Raw genomic sequence first — 20,096 nt, forward strand, 5'->3', positions numbered from 1 at the left:
GGAGCACCAGGAGTAATGTAAAGACAGGGGGCGCTATACAAAACTCCACTAGTACTATCATTATTATTATTATAACATAACTTTTAAGACGATCAACTCTTCATGCATAGAGGTCAATGCGGAAAAACACAAATACCATATTTCCAATAACGTCTTCTCCAGCCGGATAACGCAGAATATGATATTCACATAGACAGAGCATGGATATAGTATATCTATAAAATGACTCTCCATCGTCATTTGTGATAAACAGTGGCTGAAAGATGATGTTACAGCCCAATGTGAATGACCGAATTATCTTCATCAAATCACAACCGGGAGCGGTCGTCTATCCTCTTCAAATCTGATATAAGAATAGCCATCCAGTTTTAGATTAATGGTCTTACATAGCAATCAACCCAAGCAGAGCAGACCCTCATGATTGGAGGGGAGAGTGGGGAGAGAGAGAGAGAGGGGGGGGGGGGTCTATTGTAACCGCTCGACATACGCAAAACATGAGGAATGGAACATTGACAGATAGAGAAAGGAAAGGAATAAACATGAAGAACCATTCTTTTTGATGTTTGCTGTAGAAGATCGAGGCTGCAATACAATCCCGAGGTTATCGCTAGTGTGATCTTCTTTTCACCACACAGCTCCTCTGTTTACCGATTCTTATCCTGCTTTGTTTCTGCTGTTGAGAGGTACTTCAATTCGGAGGCTGTGCATCCTTAAAACCACGTCTCATTTCAGCAAGGACATGCACGATTATTAGATACCTTATGTTAGAATGCGCAGTACTGTTGCTAATCATTTACGCAAAGTGTAATACTTGGAATACGAATGCAGGTGTAGGTCTTCAGACTCAGTCCACGAAGGTCCTTATTTTGGGGTAAGATTATGTAAATTCATTGCAGTCCTTATGTAGTAATTTCAAGAGATTCAAATATGTGGTGAGTCTGTGTTGTGTTGCGGGAAATAGAGTCAATTTGGCGTCATTTCGCTGACGGAGTACTGCGTCATTTACTGGCGCAGTCTTTGACGATTCATCGTCATGTGATGTTATTGATCGTACAAAAGTGTTTGGAAATTGAACAGTGCACATAATTATGTTAAATTACTGGTGTAGGGGCCGTTAAAGAAATACAAATCATTGTCTTTGTCATTGTCAGGCTATTTGCCTCCAATGACTTGATTAGCGTAGGTAATAACGCGATCGGAACTAAATCTGTAAAGATCATGATACACCGTGTTGTAACATCGTGATATTGGGCGCGTGACATTAGGATATTGAGAGAGAAAGTTGTTAAATCTTTAGAGATCCTGTGCACGTGACACGAGGATATGTATATCTATATATATATATATATATATAGAGAGAGAGAGAGAGAGAGAGAGAAAGAGAGAATTAACACAATTTGTATCGGCGGTCATATTCCTTTCTCGAAAATTTTGCATGATTGAATGCCCATTTATCTTTAGACTTTAAATCCACTATAACTCATTTTGAGAGAACCAAATAATACCCAAAATTTGAGCGTCACTATATTTTATTCTCCCATTGACGTCATGTTTCAAGTTATTGTATTATTTTTAATCAATCAGTGATCAGTATTTTTCTCTCTCTCTTTTGAGATGTTGATATCAACGGTTATGAATATATAAGTGACGTTCGAGGACAAATTTAAAAAAAAACATCAATCTGTATTGTTCCTATTTTTGTATTTTCTACGAAAGAAAATAATCAGTAAGAAAAGAGCTTTGTTTCTGATTTACAACCTTCCCCAAGCTCCCGGCTGAGAATTAGCACATTGCTCTTAAAATATGGGTGTAGAATGAGCTCACAAATTTTACAGTAAAGTAATACTGATCAGAACAAAAGGAAAAACCCAACAAACAATCAAAGACACAGGTAAAAAACGAAACTAATAAACGACCAAGCTGATTTTGAAAACAAAAATAGAAGTAAATTCCCATGGGATGAAAATTGGTATGATTAGTGAAGCTTATGTCGCACACCGGGGAAATGCAAAGTGTGTGATCTCCAAGGTGCGTCATTATGTAGTTTGTCTAGACGAATCTAAGCTATTACACCGAGACCCTGGATTTCAGAAGGTGTTGGGCGAAGTAATCATTGTAATGTGACGTTAATAGACCTCTTAAAGGCCTCAGAAGATAATCATCTTACTTCATCACATCATTATTACACGTCTTACATTCGTTGGTTGCCGGGGACAGAACCTCCGGTCGTCATCGTCAAGCATTGCTGTCGCCACCAGAGAGGGTGTTATTTAATTTATTTTTTTAATTTCACTTATTTATTATCACCCTTAATTTATTCTTCAAAGGGGATGGGGGCTGCATAATTGCCCAGATTCGTTTTAAGGATAATTTAGAGGAAACAATGAGGAAAAAAAAGCACGAGGGGTGGACATGTAAGAAACCAATATTCTCTACTGGGGATAGCAGGAGTTGGGTGGGGTCGGATCTGCCCCCTCCCTCCCCCAAATCAATTAAGTGGAGTCGCGATTATGAATGATGCATCCACTTAACAGATGGTCCTTATGAAGAGTTCGCCATTTAAGTGAGTAATGCATGCGACAAAATTGGATGTATAGAGGCACATTAAGGTATGTTATATTACTGTAAATTATGCTGTCAACCATCTGGAACTCTGAAATCCGAAATTGCACCCTCTAAAATTGTCACATCTTTTCGGAATAAATTAAATTATTAAAGGCACATTTTCGGCCTATTCCAGGTGGTGATCTGCATTATTTAACACCAAACCCTTGTGAGACTTTAATGGCAAAATTCAACCTATAATGCTAAATATATATGCTGTATATCTATGATAAATATCTTAATGCACGAACTTTGGTCAAGCCGTTTTTTAAATAACTTTTGCAATATAGTCCAGTCAAAATTGCTGTATACCCAAAACAAATAGGACAAGGATTTATTCCACTGCAGTGATCTTAGGAGTAATCCTCTAATAGCAACAAACAATAAGTTTAGGGGAAAAAAATGAGTATCGAAAAGCAGTTAAATTTCAATAATATGCAAATTAGCATTTTTCTTATTAGCAATTTATATTCTCCCTATGAATTTGCATTTAAGTAATAAATAATAGGGGGTTTAGTTCATAAAGTGATATTTTTATGGTAAGCAAACACAATGACAACTTTTTAAGAATAATTCCATGATTGAACATTTGATTTGTTTCAATTGGAAAATTAGATGCAAATTTATATTTTGAAAAAATGAATATTAATTTTTCTCTATGACCTATGCTTTTTTGTATATTATTCAAATTGGGTTCACAATTTTGACGTCAAATTGTGTCCACCTCGTTTAGTAACATTGAGAAAATAAGGTGAGGCATTGAGAAAATAAGGTTAGGCATTGAACTTAAATGTAAAATTATGACAAATATGAATTTATTTTCATGGCCTATGTTGAAATGCATATTATGCAAATCATATTTATGAAAATATTCTGAAAACGTCGTCATTGTGTTCAATGACCATATAAAATCACTTTAGGAACTATACCCCTTTAAAATTAGTATTTAAATGCAAATGTATAGGGGAAATATGGATTTTCTTATAAGAAAACTAATATAAACATTTAACTGCTTTCCACTACTTAGATTTTCCTTAACTTTGAGTATGTTGTTTCGAGGATCATTCCCAAGATCATTAATGAAATTTATTCTTTCGCAATAACTTTTGGGTTACCCCCCAAAAAATCGCTAATTTGACTGTATTAATACGTCTTATTGCTCTGTGGTCCATTTGCCTACATTATTTATATTACTTGACTGTGCGTCTTTGTACTATGTGTTATTCAAAGCCCAGCATTAACAGCATTTAAGCCGACGCTTTTAATCGCTCTTATAACCACGAAAGGGCTTAAATTTCCTAGTCATCGTCACTAGTCTAGCATGAATTGGATTTTCACGTTTCATTAGTTTTCTCATTTTCGTATAGAATAGTGACAGCGTAAGATGAAAATGGAATTCTTACGGACCACAAGACAAAATAGCGTGACATTGGAATCAGTACACTGAAGGCAGTAGCGGTTCTAGAGGGATGGGGAAGGAGGAGGGGGGGGGGGGGGGGCTCAACCCTCCAAACAAATATCTTCATGTCCCGCTTTTTTCGCGAGGCAAATGTAGAATATGTATGTAAGAACCCCTATCCCCAAGCCCCTAAGCCCCTGACTGAAGGAAAGACCAATCAGATGATATTTTGTTGAGGATTAAGTCTCTCGATCATGATGCCCTGTCTTCCCTCTTTAATTTCATGGTGACGGAACATGAACTCATTCACCCGATATCGAGTAGGAGAATCGATAACGACACGGATAAAAAGTAATTAATTGGAATGAGACGAAATCTATGCGTCACTGGCAAAAGTCACATGATACTCTAGGGGTTTTACCTATCCACGAGTCGTGACCATGCAAGTCTGTAGATTTTCTTTAAAATGAAATCGGCACGGTAGATTTTACATTGAATGGATGAAAGGTAAAGCCTCAGTATCGAAATACTTGCCGGTAATTTTCAAGGGTAATCAAACCTTCAAAAAAAATAATTAAATTGGGTGAAATGTTGAATAAATGAAATGAACTAAAATGAAGAAAGAGGGAGAGAGAAAAGTCTGATAGGTGGGATGGCGAAAGTAATAATTACTCTCTTTTTTCAGCCACTTGCATTGCCCATGGTTTTTTAAAAGACATACAGTGCTAATCAATGTAATAGAGCGTTGCAAGAAAGTTGCGATCGATTGCAAATTGCAAAATTTGCAATTGATTGCAACTCAACTTACTTGCAACGCCCCACTCGTCTCCTCATTGATTGCAACTTTCTTGCAACGCCCCATAAGTCTCAAAGGGAACCTCAAGCCGCCAGCCTTTCAGCTAAAATCAGTCCAAGAGTTCAAACCTTGCGATGAACAGAGTATCGCACTTTGAGAAAATAAGGGGGATGAGGAGAGGCGGATCGCGGGTGGGGTGTATGAAGACCCAGGACAAAAATAATCGCGAAATCTTGCAAAGCTCCTGTCCGCGATGGTTGTGAGCACTCCTGTATTTATCACCTTCTTGATACGCCGCTAGTGTGGCCACCTGCTATAATAGGATCCGATACCGTCGAAAGCACGCATCAAACTTGACATTAATGCCACATAGATCACGAAGCTGCATAGATCATGATTATCATTAACTTCATCAGGACCCCTCTCATCCACGGTGTGAATTGAGTTTAACAACCGCCTTTCAGTCAGGATCTATATTGAGAGAGTTTGAGATGTAATATTGTAGTCTTCCTTTTTGACAAGAACAGGTGGGTTAAATATTGTAGTTTAAATGTTTTCTATTATTTATCTAGTTAGGTAATAAAGTTATAATCAATATACATTATTGATAGAGGTCCAATAACTACGTTAACACTTGACTGTTAATCTGTTACCATTGTCACAAAGTTGAAAATCATAACAATATTTATAGTTGACACAGTGGTAGCAGTAATACAAAGTAATTATAACAGCAGTAGTAGTAGATATAATGTAGTAGAAGTGGCGGTGGTGGTGATGGTGGTTGTGGTATTAGTAGTAAAAGTAGTAGTAGTGGTAGTAGTATTATTATTATTATTATTATTAGTAGTAGTAGTAGAAGTAGTAGTAGTAGTAGAAGTAGTAGTAGTAGTAGTAGTAGAAGTAGTAGAAGTAGTAGAAGTAGTAGTAGTAGTAGTAGTGTTGAATTGAACTTTATTTATTTACAACCTGGGTGCAAATACGTTCAAAATATGACTTAACTAATACAATACAATACAATAAGATTTACTCAATATAGGGAAAGTGTAGGATATCTAGCATCAAGTTTTAATACGATTCGGAGGGCTCTATTCTAAAGAACCTGAAGCTTCTTAACATATATTTCCTTATATTTCTCCAAACCACATCACAATAGTCTAGTTGCTAAAAAGCTCAGTCAGCTGGAGAAGAGTATAAAAGGGATAAAGAACACTTACAAGATATCATTTAAGAATAACTATACAATACAATGACAAGAAGTGCTGCTTAAGTTTACGTTTAAATGGTTTGGTGAACTGAATTGATTGTAAAGAATGCGGTAATGTGTTCCAAACTTTAGGGCTATTATGGCGAAGAGAAATTGCAATAGTGCTGGAAGATACTTTCCACTGTGAAACTTAGAGGCATTCCTTGTATTGTAATTGTGTATTGTAGCATTCCTACAGAACATGTCTTTCAAAACATCAGGGTAATGTATTAGTAGTGAACCGGTGCATTATCAAAGAAGTTTGTATCGGAAACATCGAGGCCCGAATTCACAAAGCAAGGTTTGAGCTCAGACCAAGGTTTGAGCTCAAACCTCCTTTTGTTTCGCCAAACCTCCTTTTGTTTCGCCAAACCTCCTTTTGTTCTTTACAAACCAGGTTTGTAAAAAACGCGTAAAATGCGTCATATGACGTACGAAAACCAAGGTTTGTCGACAAACCTCCTTTGTGAATTCGGGCCCGAGGGTTTGAAATCTCCTAAACAGAGGTTGTGATGGGGCACGGAATGAGAACGAAAACGCAAGGTACGTTTTTGTAACCTGTGTAGTTTAAATAATTTAGTAGTAGTAGTCGTAGTAGTAGTAGTAGTAGTAGTAGTAGTAGTAGTAGGAGTGGTAGTAGTAGTAGGAGTAGTAGAAGTAGGAGTGGTAGTAGTAGTAGTAGTAGTCACTGAGTATTAGTAGTACTAGTAGAAGTAGTAGTAGTGGTAGCAGTAGTAGTATTAGTAGTAAGTTGTTAGTAGTACTATAGTAATAGCAGTAGTAGTGGGTATCATTACCTACAACTATCATTTACTACTTCTCGTAAACTACTACGGCTAGAGGTAGAACGAGGTCTTTTTGAAAAATCGTAACCGTCAGTGACTTTCATTTGCCAGTTCATAACGAAATTGAATGAAGTTCTGTACAACCCTTACCCCTATTAATGCACCAAATATGAAAATAGCTTGTTACCGTCGTTACCGAATAAACAAACCATGAGCAAACTATTTTTATCATGCTGACATGGAAAAGTATCCGCCTGTAAGTCATTTTGAGGAAGCGGGAAATCTGTTCGGTTTGCAAAAGATGAACAACTACATTTGGCAATGTAAACAAGCAGAATGTTCATAACCGCTAGCTATATCCTCAACCCCCGTTTTGGCTGGTCCCCAGTTAGGTTCAAATTGGGTCAAGTTCTCTGCTGGAGATGAAATGAGATTGTATGACATTGAATTTCTAAACTTAGCCTCTCTACTGTCGCTCTAAATCCTTCTGACGCACCCTACCAGCCCCCCTCCCCTCCCGCAAGTCTTTCTTTCATCCGGCACAATTCATCCCCATCTCAACTCATATCTCCCCAGGCATAGGTGTCATGATCAGATTAGAACATGTTCCCATTGTCGATCGTTTTATCTTGCGGAACACAGCCAAATTTCTTTTTAAGCTTCTTAAAATCACGAAGCCAATATCCACGCTCTCATTACTGTCAACAGAACAATGGAGAAAGTTTGCTGGGGGAAAAAGAGCATAAGATTTATCGCTGTTCTCATACGTACACTTGAATTGAGCGTAGATACATGACAATGAAAACGTGCCTTATGACTCGGTTCATTCAAATGTATGAATTATGCTATTAGGAGTTGCATAAACTTGCTCTATTGTTGAGGCTAGAATACGTAGTATTTACTGAACCACCTGGCTAGTTGTTTACCCCTCCAGGTTAATTGCTACCATGGCAACCGTTTGTCTGCGATTACAATTTTTCTTTCCCATTTTCTAGTTATCATTTGAGCATCACATGCAGTTTCCAAACTTGAAATGATTTCTCATGTTTGTACCATCCTTTTGATTTTCTCACGGACTGCTATTATATTTTGTATCTATTAGGGATCACATGGTTTGATTGATTGGTTGCTAGATCGACTGGAGTAATTGCTGAACTGTTATATTTGTTCCACTTAAATTTGAATTGTCTGTTTTCTGAATTTCATTGTGCAAATAAACACAATTATGGTGACATGCACAATGTCCACTTAAGCTCTATTTTCCTAAACAAAGATATCCTAAAACGGAAATTAAACTCACAATAACACAATGCTATAGTAAATATGAGAACTTGTTTGGAAACTCTTATAAGACGCAAATTTGCCCCTATGAAGTACTGCTTAGCCTGGTAAAGATTATTCCCAATCATTTTCTCCATCCCTTGGGAAAAAATTGTGAGAGATTCTTAATAGCAAGATCATTATTCACAAATCAAGGCAACTGCATAATTTTCCCCAGTGCTTGTAAACATCGTAAAGTAGGCATAACATTTCAGTTATGTAGTAGAGTTTAAGTAACTAGTATTTGAAGAGCTTAATTCCAAAAGGAGCTAACTCCACTTGTGTTGAAAAGTGAGTTATTGATAACAGAAAATTGTTCACTTAAGTACCCATCTAATTATTTACCTAAGTTTTGGGAGCAATTATGAAAAAAACGCACCTTCTAATATCACTTTTCTAAAGACGCCTGTACAAAATCTGTAAACAATTTCTTTTTTCTCCGAAGTTACAAAACTAGATTTAGCTCCTTTTGAAATCAAACTCTTCAAACTTTTAAAGATATTTATTATCTGAAATATAAAGAACAATACCGATTATATTTATTTATTCTGTTAATAAATAAATCAAATCAAATCAAATAAAATCAAATCATTCACATCAAAATTTAATCTCATAATCAATGTTGGAATATCGACAAATTGTCAACATAAAAAAAAAATCTCCCAATGAAATTTAAAGCTGAAAAAGGTGAATGAATTTATGAGGTGACTTTATATATGTACTTCTAAGATACGTGCATGGGTAGAGTTGACCAGGGTAGAATGTGGGTAAACCTATCTGCTCGTTAATAAGTGATGAAAGCATTCACCTCTCATTTTTCGGCTCTCTCGGGCAAACGAGATCCAACACTAAGTGACAAGATTCGATTCACCAAGGAATAGTCATGCTCTTAGTTGGGCCCTTGTTTTTCGTTTGCGCCATGCCGCATTTCCTTCCACAGCGCTCCTTTGAACTTCAGATAGTCACTAGCATATACGAAGAGCGGGAGGGGGCATGGGGGAAAAACTGACGAAATTATCATCAAATTGCTGTTAAAACCTCTTGAATTATAAGACATTTTCGGTCCATAAAATTCGATTTGATAGCTTGAGAAAAGCGTGGGAGATCGAGGGCCGCTACATCCTGTGTCCCGACGTTGTGTGATTATATCGTTTGGTTGTTAGAGAAAATGTGTGAGGGGGGGGGGGGGAGGAGGGGCGCTGATTTTTCAAGCCCCAAATTGTCTATGCCCTAACGCATGTGCATTAACATATCTCGGCGTAATGCTACAGTGGAGCGTTGATCTTATTGTATGTTGATAACTCGAGAAAGTGTATCTCTTTCCCCAACGTTCCATTTTTTTAAAAACTGTAAGCATATTTTATACCCAAGACATTATCAGCTTCGGTACATTAATCTAATCTTTTCCTTTCCAAACCCCGAACAGAAAAATGCAAACGCGTTTTTTGTTTATCAGGGGGGCTAAGTTTCACAAGGAGCACTAATTTGTTTATATTTCTGTTTGCCCCCGAAAATGTATCGCACTCCCACCCCCCCCCCCCCTGAGCGCCAGGGGTGGGGGCCCGTCTCCAAATAAAGGTAAACTTAACGTGTTTTTACCTGTTTTTTTTCCCAGGGGAGGGGGCCCGGCCCCTCCCTGGATCCGCTACTGACACACGCCCCTACTTTGTTACCTGCCTTACGTGGGCAACCAAGATTTTGTTTCTTATTATCAAGAGCGTGTTAAGGATACTGACATGAAGACAGGCGAAGGCTAACGAAAGTCTCGGACATAATCGAGATTCATATATGATATGTTCTCTTGCTACAATTGAAGACAATTTGTCCCAGGTGGAAACGGATGCAATCCATCATCATTTCAGTGATTACCCGAGCTGTTTACAAATTGTTATAGAATGCCAGTTTACAGTGTTTGATTTCATAACCGGAATGCAGATAAGAGGTCATGTTTAAAAAACGAGCTTTATTTTTGCTCCACCAGGTACCTAAGTTGACCTACATTTTACCTGACTTATGTTTCACTGCCATTCGGGATAATTATATGCTATTTTAAGCACAATCGACCTACATATCAATGCCATTTGTTCTTTTGTTTTTAGTCCTTCTCTCTGTCTATCCCTTTCTCTATCATGTTAGTTGTGATAAGGAATCCGAGTGCGTTTTTATTATTATTATTATTTGTTAGCGAATGAACGCACTTTATGCCATCTCCGCCCTGTACTGGCTACACCATTGTGCATTGCTCGACAGAGCTTTTCTGTAATCACCGGGCATGTCATGACCCTACACCCAACCCCCCCCTCAAAAAAATAAAATAAGAAGGCTTACTTCACGATTCTTGCTTGTGACAACCTACTGTTAGGAAGGAAGAATAAAAGATTAGAAGGAAAAAAAAAAACCTTGAAAAAGAACGGACCGCTAAAGTGCAACTACAGAGATAAGAATCAAATGTCATCACGTTTAAAAAATGAGACAATATTGAATGGATTCGAAATACAAATATGACGTCATTTTGCTGATAACCTGAGAGTGGGGTTAGAGGGTAATAGCGCCTTTAGCAATAGCAACTTTATTGTGAAAAAAGTTCAGTGGTCTATAAAGTGGCCTAAAAGTTTTATTTTACCCGGAACCCTGGGGAGCCCCCCCCCCCCCAAAAAAAAAGGTGTCTGCATGAATGATTCACTGATCGATATTGTCGGCATATTGATTGCGGTCTATGTCAATGTTTAGGAGTGTTTTTATAATCACTCCGTATCTTTAAAAAAAGTGTCGGGAAGCACGGTCGCGTTTACAGCGTCGCTATCAAATAAAAGTCCTTGTTGGCTTGGAATCATCAAGCAGAAAAGAAGGCTGTCGTAGATCAGGAAAGCAGAGGGGAACTCGTAAAACGGTTCGTGAAAGATTGTTCTGGATCATCTCTCTGATTGATAAATGAGCATCCTACCTCAACTGGACCGAAAGACCAGCTGTACTTATCCTCTCTCTGGAGGTTTGCATGTCAATGGATTCCGATATTACCAGAACGAATCGCTCAACGTGATAGAGTGGATATAATGTCCAACAGCTTTGCAATCTCGGACCAGGGAGATGAGAGGGACTTACTTTCTTCATTAATGGTGAATATGGTGGATCACAAGTCATTAGTCTTACTGTCTTACCGATTTGATTTTGGTGTACATTTTTGTTTTCCGGTTCTCGAACTTCTAACTTGATGTATCGGCTAATTCCTCTGAATTGATCGAATTCGGAATGTTTTGACAGGGAATCAGAAAGACCTTCTAATTTATTGAAATACACATAGTGCAATCAGTTATTCGCGTATCACATTTGAATAACATGATATGCAGTAATAAAGTATAGAAATGTTGAAAGAAGGAATTCTAAAGCAAAACTCTATGTTTCATGACATGTAGAGTCTTATTTTGTTTATGTCGGTTTTACCGTTACAGCGAGAAAAAAAAACTTGTTTTGAATATGCCATTCAGTTTTCTCGCCGTTATTTTAGAGGGGATGGGGTTATGTTTTTACATTTTTTGATATATTGTTTGTCATTGGCCCTTATATTTTTTATTAAAGTAACTTCGATTATTTCAAAAAACCTTTATACAATCTACATCTCCAATTCACAACTTGACTTTACACATACATACTGTAGCTCTTTCTTTCTATATCAACTTTGGGCGCATTATGGGCGGGGTGTTAAAAATCACACCTGATAACCCTATATAAAACATACCAACAGCACTATGTCCATCTCAAACCCCACATCCCGTCGCCGCTGTGGAATACTCTCCCTCAAGAGATTCGAAACAGCAGATCAGTTGAAGTGTTAACAATTAATCTAAAAACGTGTCTGTTTGATTTTCCAATACCTCATTGCTCTCTTGAAAACAAAAATGTTGTATGGTGCTTGAGACAGGAATTGATTCGATACTACTCGCCACAATGGCGTATCATTATATTTCACAGGATTGTTTCTTGATTTAAATGACTTCCCGAAGGACATGGCCGATGTAAAAAAAAATGATTAGAAATTGAATAATCAATGTGATTTATATCGGATATACGACTTGCAATAGCATTATTTGATCGGTATGAAATGAATTGTATCCAAACAAAATTCACTGAATATCAATGTGTGGGTGACCTTCTTATTCTGATAAAGAATAAGTCTTGTTGTTGTTGTAGCTGTTTAATCATCGTCTAATCATGGAGGTCGATAAATGAAGGTGCGGCATTTTGAGGGCAAAGAACTTTTTCCTCCGAACATCCTAACATGAAGTTTTTCAATCGATTAAAGTACACAATATGCTAAAAATCAAATGTTCTCGTGAACTTTTGGTTGAGAACCCAGGTGAGGTTGTTTTAGTGTCTTCGTACTCTTCTGAATTGATCCCACCTGTCTGCCACTGGTCTATGATCAATACCATAGTCATCTAAGACACCCGACCTCTAAGGCAGGCTTGCTGATCGTTGTGTTTATTAACCTAGCGCTTGTCGGTGAATATCAGACTTCTTTTCCTCACTATATTACATCGAACCCCTTGAAAAGCCGCCATTTCTGTTTTCAGCGAAAACCTTTGAAGTTCAAGCCGTTAAGGTAGATCAAACAAACCCTAGATTTTCTCTTAAACCTGAGGGAGGGTGCATGTCTGATGACACAGCTTTGAGTGGACCGTCTCTATATCGGGGGCACTTTTCACCTCACCTACATGTATTTGGTGGACTACATGTACATGTACGTCTATGCAAGGTGTGCGTTGGAAAAAAGAAATAGAGGGGTGATGTTGTGAGTAGTGGAAAGTTCACTTAGTTTGATTTAATGATTTTTGTTTGTTGTTGTTAAAATAACGACACCATGCTTTAGGCCTACCCTGTTTTCAAATAGCAGCATGGGTTTGTCGTTATTGTGGAATATATAGAAGTTAGGACAGTAGCGCAGTAGCGTCGATTGATTAGTATTTTACCCCCGATATAGAAAAAGCACAACATTATGATCAATCCATATTTAGAAATCTCTTAACAAATTGGAATAAAAGGAGCGAATTTATCTAAAAAACAATTATTTTAACAAAAAAGTATTGTATGTTGCAAAACAAAACAAACAATTAGCAAACACGGTAGAAGCAAAACTTTAGTTCAAGTTTTTAAGCGTATTGATAGGTCTATTCCCTTTTGAAACGAAGACAAATTAAAAATGAATCAAGCAGCTGCTACTTACAAATAACTTTCTCAATTGACCATAAAATCTTGGAATAAAATGACATGGCATGGGATGGGCAAGCGGGGACATCGCTAGTGGTACCAGCGAAAACCATTCCTAAGTGGGGTTGATATCTCGATATCCGACTTCTTTTAAAGGTCTACGGGTCATTCGGTCTGCAGGGGTTTCATCAGATCAAGTGTCAGGAATTACGAAGGAAGGAAAGATTGAACTTGGGTCACCTTATCCCTTCTTTTTACTTTGCGTTTTCGAAGTACACCTCACCTGCTCATGCCACTTTGCTCTTTTCTGCCCCTCTCTCTGTAACCCCTCCCACGCCCCTCTCTATCTTTTCTGTATCATATCTTACAACCCTCTCTCTCCTCTCTGTACCTCCTCTTAAATCACTTTCGCTCTTCTCTGTAACTACTTTAACTCCCTTTCTCTCTTTTCTCTATACTCCTTCCACTCCACTTTATCTCATCTCTCTACCCCATCCAACACCCCTTTCTCTTCTTCCTGACCCTCCCATGCTCCTCTCTCTCTCTTTTCTTCTCTTCTCTTTACTCCCTCTCTCGCCCCATTCTATTCAACATTTAGGTTGTCTGTAATGATGAACGCGGGGGACAAATGAAGGAGTATTGGTATCCATTAACCAATACAAATCTAGAAGATCACACACATTGATTCTGAAAATAGTGGGTTTGGAAGTGAAAATACTAAAAACTATCAATTCATGATTTTGGAAATGTATCACAAGCGAAAGTAATGTTAACTTCTTGGACGTTCGAAGCATTTTTAGTGTTTAATTGATACTGAATATAATAGTCTTTATTTTACATGTATTTTTCTTTTCTATCTTTCCCTTTTTACAGTCAAACAACGTGGAAAATGCAGTACCTGTGAAATGAGAGACAGCCAGTAAGCAGCTTGCAAACCTAAACATCTATTTTGGCCATGTAGTTTTCACAATGGACTTTTGCCTGATGCTGTCAACGTAACTTGCTACGCTAGCCATGGAGTTTTCATTACATCATCGTAGGGTTTATCGCGATGGTTCGTTATCAATAGCGGCTCTGAGTGATTCCACCGCTGCCATCGAAATGAACGCTACAAACTATACAACCGGGGACTACCTGGAAGACGGGTTTATTATGACCCTATCAGGTAAGGTCTTGGTAGGAATCGTTTGTGGGATACTCCTATTGGTTGTCCTAGTGGGAAACACCTTCGTGGTGGTTGCAGTTGCCAAGTTCAGGAGACTGAGGACTCCCGCGAACGCACTTCTCTTGAATTTAGCCATCGCGGACGTCACTGTTTCGGTATTCGTTATGACATTCTCGACGATGAGATTACTAAGCGATGGTCATTGGTTATTGGGGACGTTCATGTGTAAGTTTTGGATGTCAATGGATGTACTTTGCTGTACGGCATCCATACTAACTCTTTGTATGATTTCATTAGACAAATACTGGGCGATTACACGACCTCTCTCATACCATAGTGACATGTCATGGCGGAGGACTGGTTACATGGTAACCTTTGTTTGGGGTTGTTCTGGTATCATATCTTTCGTGCCGATCTTCACAGGCCTTTACGCCAAAGATAGATCGAATATCTCGACGGATGACATCTGCGGAGTAAACTTCTCTGTGAATAGATATTACGCTGTCGTATCGAGTATGACATCATTTTACGTACCCCTCGCAGTAATGATATTTACGTACTGTCACATCTATTTCATCGCTCGATCGCAAGCTATCAGAATCAAGGAAGAAATGAGCAGGACAGAATACTTGGGAAGAACATCCCCTTCACAATCTATGAGGGCGTCAATGCCATGTGCTGGAACAGCTGAAAATGGTGATCATCCTCCTGTCGAGCCAAACAGAAGGCGATCGAGGTCTATAACACGGGAATACAAAGCTGTCCGAACCCTAGGACTGATCATGGGTTGTTTTATTCTCTCCTGGTTACCGTTCTTTCTCATGTACCTCATAATGAACTTCTGTACAACCTGTCATCTCTCGTTCCACGCAGAGAACGCCATCACCTGGCTTGGTTACGCCAACAGCCTCATGAACCCACTCATTTACAATTTCCGGAATCGCGACTTCCGTTACGCTTTCCGCGTCATCGCGCATAGGATCCTCAAGGCCCTTACCTTCGGCTACCTGGACAACAAAAAAGGTGTGTACCCCAAGAATGCGTCATCGCACCACCGTTTTTCTACATCGTCCAACGGTCATCCGAACGGAAGCCCGCTTCTTTGCGCCAGCGGCATCAAGTTGAACTCCGTGAAGCGCCAGTCGGAAGGCAGGATTTCCTGTGGTGGAAATGGCGTGAGAGATGAGATACCTTGCCAGATTTTACCAGAGGATGACATTTTGAATTGCTCCCCCAATCGAGAAGACGAGGGTGAGAAAGCAACATTGCGTGAAGAAGACGAAAGTGATCACTCTTTATAGAGTTATTGCTGCATATATAGCCGTGTGACTTTATCCGAATCAAACAGAACAAATAAGTTAAAGGAAGTTAACAAACGGCGTAGAAAGTTAGTTTAAGTGGAATTAAGAGTTTAAAATGTTACCAGAATCAGGCAAAGAAACAGGTAGTTACGATGTATTCAATGTCAAGATCATCAAAATATGGGATATCTCGAATGGCAAAGTGGTCGTATAAATTACATGCGAAGTTATCTAGTGAAAATCAATGTACTTCTACCCAAAATACCCAATATTTTAAGTTTGATCGATTCTAAGGATAATTCAGACATTGTTGTGATGTAACATGGAAAATGATGATTTTGTAGTTACTTAGTAAAGTGGAAAAGGAAATATCTACATGATTATAATTATGTACTCAGCAAATGGGGGTGTTTTCCATGTATGATAACATATAATTATGAACGATCTAAACCTATCAAAGTTCATAACTTTGTTATTGTTTCTCCGAATTATTTTAAAGCTTGTGCTAAACATGCTAATCTATTTCTCTGCTTTTCCACTCAGGTCAATTTTGTTACGAAGGGCCAATGCCCTTTGGCAGCAAGTCAAGAGTGATAAGCTACATGTAATTTGTGTGTTAGATAATTTGTTGAGGTATTATAATGTAACCAAATTAAATTCAAATTTCGTGACAGGTCGTTTCTGTATTTAGAAACGAAGTCTTCATCAAGAATCTTGTCATAAACAAATAAAGAAGGAGAAATGATTTTACAAAAGTATGTGCATTACTGATCTATCAATTTCATGTACATACCTTGAACTTCTCATCTGGAAGGTTAATATTTTTTATTCATAATGACTTCTTTTGAAATGATTACTTGAAATATTGAAAAATATATATATAATGGCATTTTTAGTTGTTCGACGGTTTTCACTGCAAACTATTTCCTATTGCGTTTATTCTATTATTTCATGGTAATCTTATTTATCAAGTTTTAGCACTTGTGAGAAAAATTACTTGAAAAGGGTCCGTTATCATGAACAATGTGTCCCCTCTCCGCTTTGTTTTGTATTTGTTTTTACTTTTTGGGATGAGGAACCATGTATATTTAATATAGGATACATATTAGACGAGGTATGTTCGTGTATCGTGTGCAATTTTTACCTCGTGTTTAGGGAGACTGGCATTTTATAAGAGAAATAATGTGGACAATTTACAAAAAATATATAGTTATATTGAAGTAAAGCGTTACCTCAAATACGAAGTGTTTGCTTTTAGGGTCGTCCTGTAGGGGTTCATTCTAAATATTGATTTCCTAAAATTTCATATGTAGCTCCTTGCTGCCCTATAGACAAAAAAGAGCATAACATCTGAATCATATATTGTTAAATTACTTTAATGTTCAATTATTGCAGATTTTACTGGGTGTTAGAATCAAAGTAAAAACGTTTGGTTCTGAATCTCAAAGTCTTGCGTCGATATATTTGAAAATGATGTTTTTACACTAAAACATTTAGACTTGGAAAAACTTTGTAATTGCGCGCGAACTGAACAAATTTTCTTCTGTCAAAATAAAACATTCACAACAAATTCAATGGCATACAAATTGCTATAGGTGGCGCTATGTTAATTATGATGCGATACATCATAGTGCTTTGGGCAATCGTCGGGTCAACTCGAGTCTAAACAAATTTTGGGAGGGGGAGCCCCGCCTTATAGATACGCTGTTATTTTCATGTGATCATTATCACTGTATCGTGCTTATTCGTTAATTGTTTTGTGCAATCGTTAGCTTAAGACATACCACAAATTTGTAATCAAGGGAACATTATCTATTTGTGACATACTATTTGTCGTGACGTTTTAATACTGTCATTATTTCATATTTCAGTACTCTTATATGCATGATATGACTGTGTGCGACAATGATACCTGTGTTATATAATCTATGGTATTTATGAATAGGAAACTAACAAAAACTTGTGCTGTCCTTTTTTCTTTTCGCTGTAATATTTGTATAAACAGTTGCAATTGTTAATATTCGCTTTGAGTGGATTAAAAAGCCGACTTCGTCGATGTGTTTATAGAAATATTTTCCTTTGCTTTGACGTTGTTTTTAGTCTCGTATTTTTATGATGTTTTATTATACGTGTCAGTGACGTTTCCAGAAATAGATTTCGGGTAGGAGGTATAGGGCGACAGTTTATCGAGGCTGTCAACGTCACCTTGTGCTTCTGAGGGGGTAGCGGATCATTGACAATTGTAAAATATCTAAGCCACTTTCATTTATAGGGAAATCCAAATTACTCTAAAAGAAAGCAAAGACTTTAATAGTAATTACATTCGTAGGACGCTTAATACGGGTGTTTCTAAGTGTACAGGTGGTGTTGTCGAACTCCGTTTAATTATTCAACATGTTCAATATAAAATGAAATATGACTAATACAATACAATTCAGTTGGATGGAATTAACTACTTGTCTGCGCCTCCAGTATACTATAGCTGATTAAAAAGGTGAGTTTTAAACATAGTGTGGGAGTTCATTCGAGAGGGTGGGGGCAATCGATGAAAAATCAGAAAAGCAGACTGGTGAAGGTTAGAATAAAATCTGACAAAAATAAGAAAGTTATTAATTTTAAAAAATTGTACTCACTATACGAATAGGAACTTCACATCGGCTGAATCGGTAACGTCACTGTGAGGTAGTGCCGGACAATTTTGTCATTGGTTCCAACACACAAAATAGAAAGTTAATTTTTCAATATGTATGTTTCTGTGTCTCGGGGTATGCTTTCTTTTTAGAGGACCACTTTTTATAATAGTCTATACTTTGAATAGGGGCCCGAGGGAGAAGGCACTTGGGAGAACAATAGAAATCAGTGATATTTTTGTACACGACAAAAGCACGGAAGAGTTATCCTTCACTATGTCACAATCCACTCGAAAAATAACAAATTTTAGATTTGCATAGCTGCAGTGATCTCATATTTCTTTTGCCATTCTGTTGCTCTGATGTTTTTTTGCTTTCATTCAAATGAACTTATTACAAGTGTTGGATTGTCCTTTAAGGCATAGTCCTATTAGCAATTTGATAATGTATGTTTAATTACTGTTCGAAACAAAATCACGAATTATTGATTACGTAGCCCTACGAGAGTATCTAACGTGCAGGAATCAAATCATTTGACTTAATGATCTTATGAGAAATTTTAGTTTTCACTTATGAAAGTATATTTAAGGTATTTCTTAAGTTAGCAACAGTTCTTGATTCAACACAGACAAAGTGAAACCGAAATAAATTCAACCAATAATGAACGAATATGAAAAAGACCATAAGATAAATGTATAGATGAAATCATATAGTGCCTGCAATGTCACGACATGACTATATCACGGCAACATTCGTTATTTAATGATTTATCGAAGTGTCATCACCCCTTCCCCTAGACGGCCAACTCAACCAATAAGAAACACACCCTATTATCAAACGGCCCTCAGACCATAAATCGTTCGGCCATTAATCCGAAATATTGAGCGGACCGTGGGGTAACTCCCCCCAAAACTCCTCAGCCAGTCCGCCCCTGCCTGCCCCGTGAAAATGATGAGTCAGTCCAGGGTCCCGTCTTATGAAGAGCTGATACCAATCGCAAATATGTACATAATATATAGGAGACTGCAAACTTGCGATTGATTGGAAGACTTACGATCGATGTGGACCAATCATAACTCTTTATAAGACAAAACCCAGAGTTCAAGTACTTGCTGAACAAATAGCACAGAATGATAATAATCTGCTTAAACAGAAAAATAGGGAGGGGGGACCTCTACGAAAAGTGGATGGACGTAATGAATAAAAAAAACCCTATATATTCCCAAACAAGTTTCATTTCTTGGTTGTCAAAGTGAGGAAGGGGGCGTAAGCGGGCTCCGTTTTCCGATGGATAGGGCACTGTTTTATGTCCCTATTTGATAATTTTACTGAGAATTTATACAAAAACTATTCCCAACAAGTAGTTTTCACTACAAATATATTAGAAACCGCTAGAGTACATACCATTTCGTGAGGAAAAAGCATTACAAAATAACAAAGTATCTTCCGCTTTGCTCGCTCGCAACATTTAGGAACATGATGATTCGAATCATCGAAACGCCTGAATACCTCCATATTTGAGCAACCAGGTGCCCTTATAACTTTCTATTTGACAGTGAGGTGCCCGAATTATCTTATTGATTATATCTTTTCCATCGAAATTACATTTTTACCACGCTTGTTCCCTTCACTTGCTCGCAACATTTAG

General features: G+C 37.7%; 1 protein-coding gene across 1 annotated transcript; it reads left to right on the plus strand.

Annotated features, from left to right (window-relative positions):
• Positions 1 to 493: 493 nt before the first annotated feature.
• Positions 494 to 17,888, plus strand: LOC100888622 (probable G-protein coupled receptor No18). The gene is made up of 2 exons (XM_003727618.3): positions 494 to 871; positions 14,226 to 17,888. Exon 2 carries the CDS (start codon positions 14,367 to 14,369, stop codon positions 15,816 to 15,818), a length of 1,452 nt encoding a protein of 483 aa, XP_003727666.2. The 5' UTR covers positions 494 to 871; positions 14,226 to 14,366; the 3' UTR covers positions 15,819 to 17,888.
• The last annotated feature ends 2,208 nt before the right edge of the window (positions 17,889 to 20,096 follow it).

Source organism: Strongylocentrotus purpuratus, unplaced genomic scaffold (assembly GCF_000002235.5).
Source record: "Strongylocentrotus purpuratus isolate Spur 01 unplaced genomic scaffold, Spur_5.0 spur5_scaffold_15, whole genome shotgun sequence".
NCBI lineage: Eukaryota > Metazoa > Echinodermata > Echinoidea > Camarodonta > Strongylocentrotidae > Strongylocentrotus > Strongylocentrotus purpuratus.

Coding starts and splice junctions, on each gene's coding strand:
- LOC100888622 (XM_003727618.3), top strand. CDS start 14,367: ATGGAGTTTTCATTACATCATCGTAGGGTTTATCGCGATGGTTCGTTA.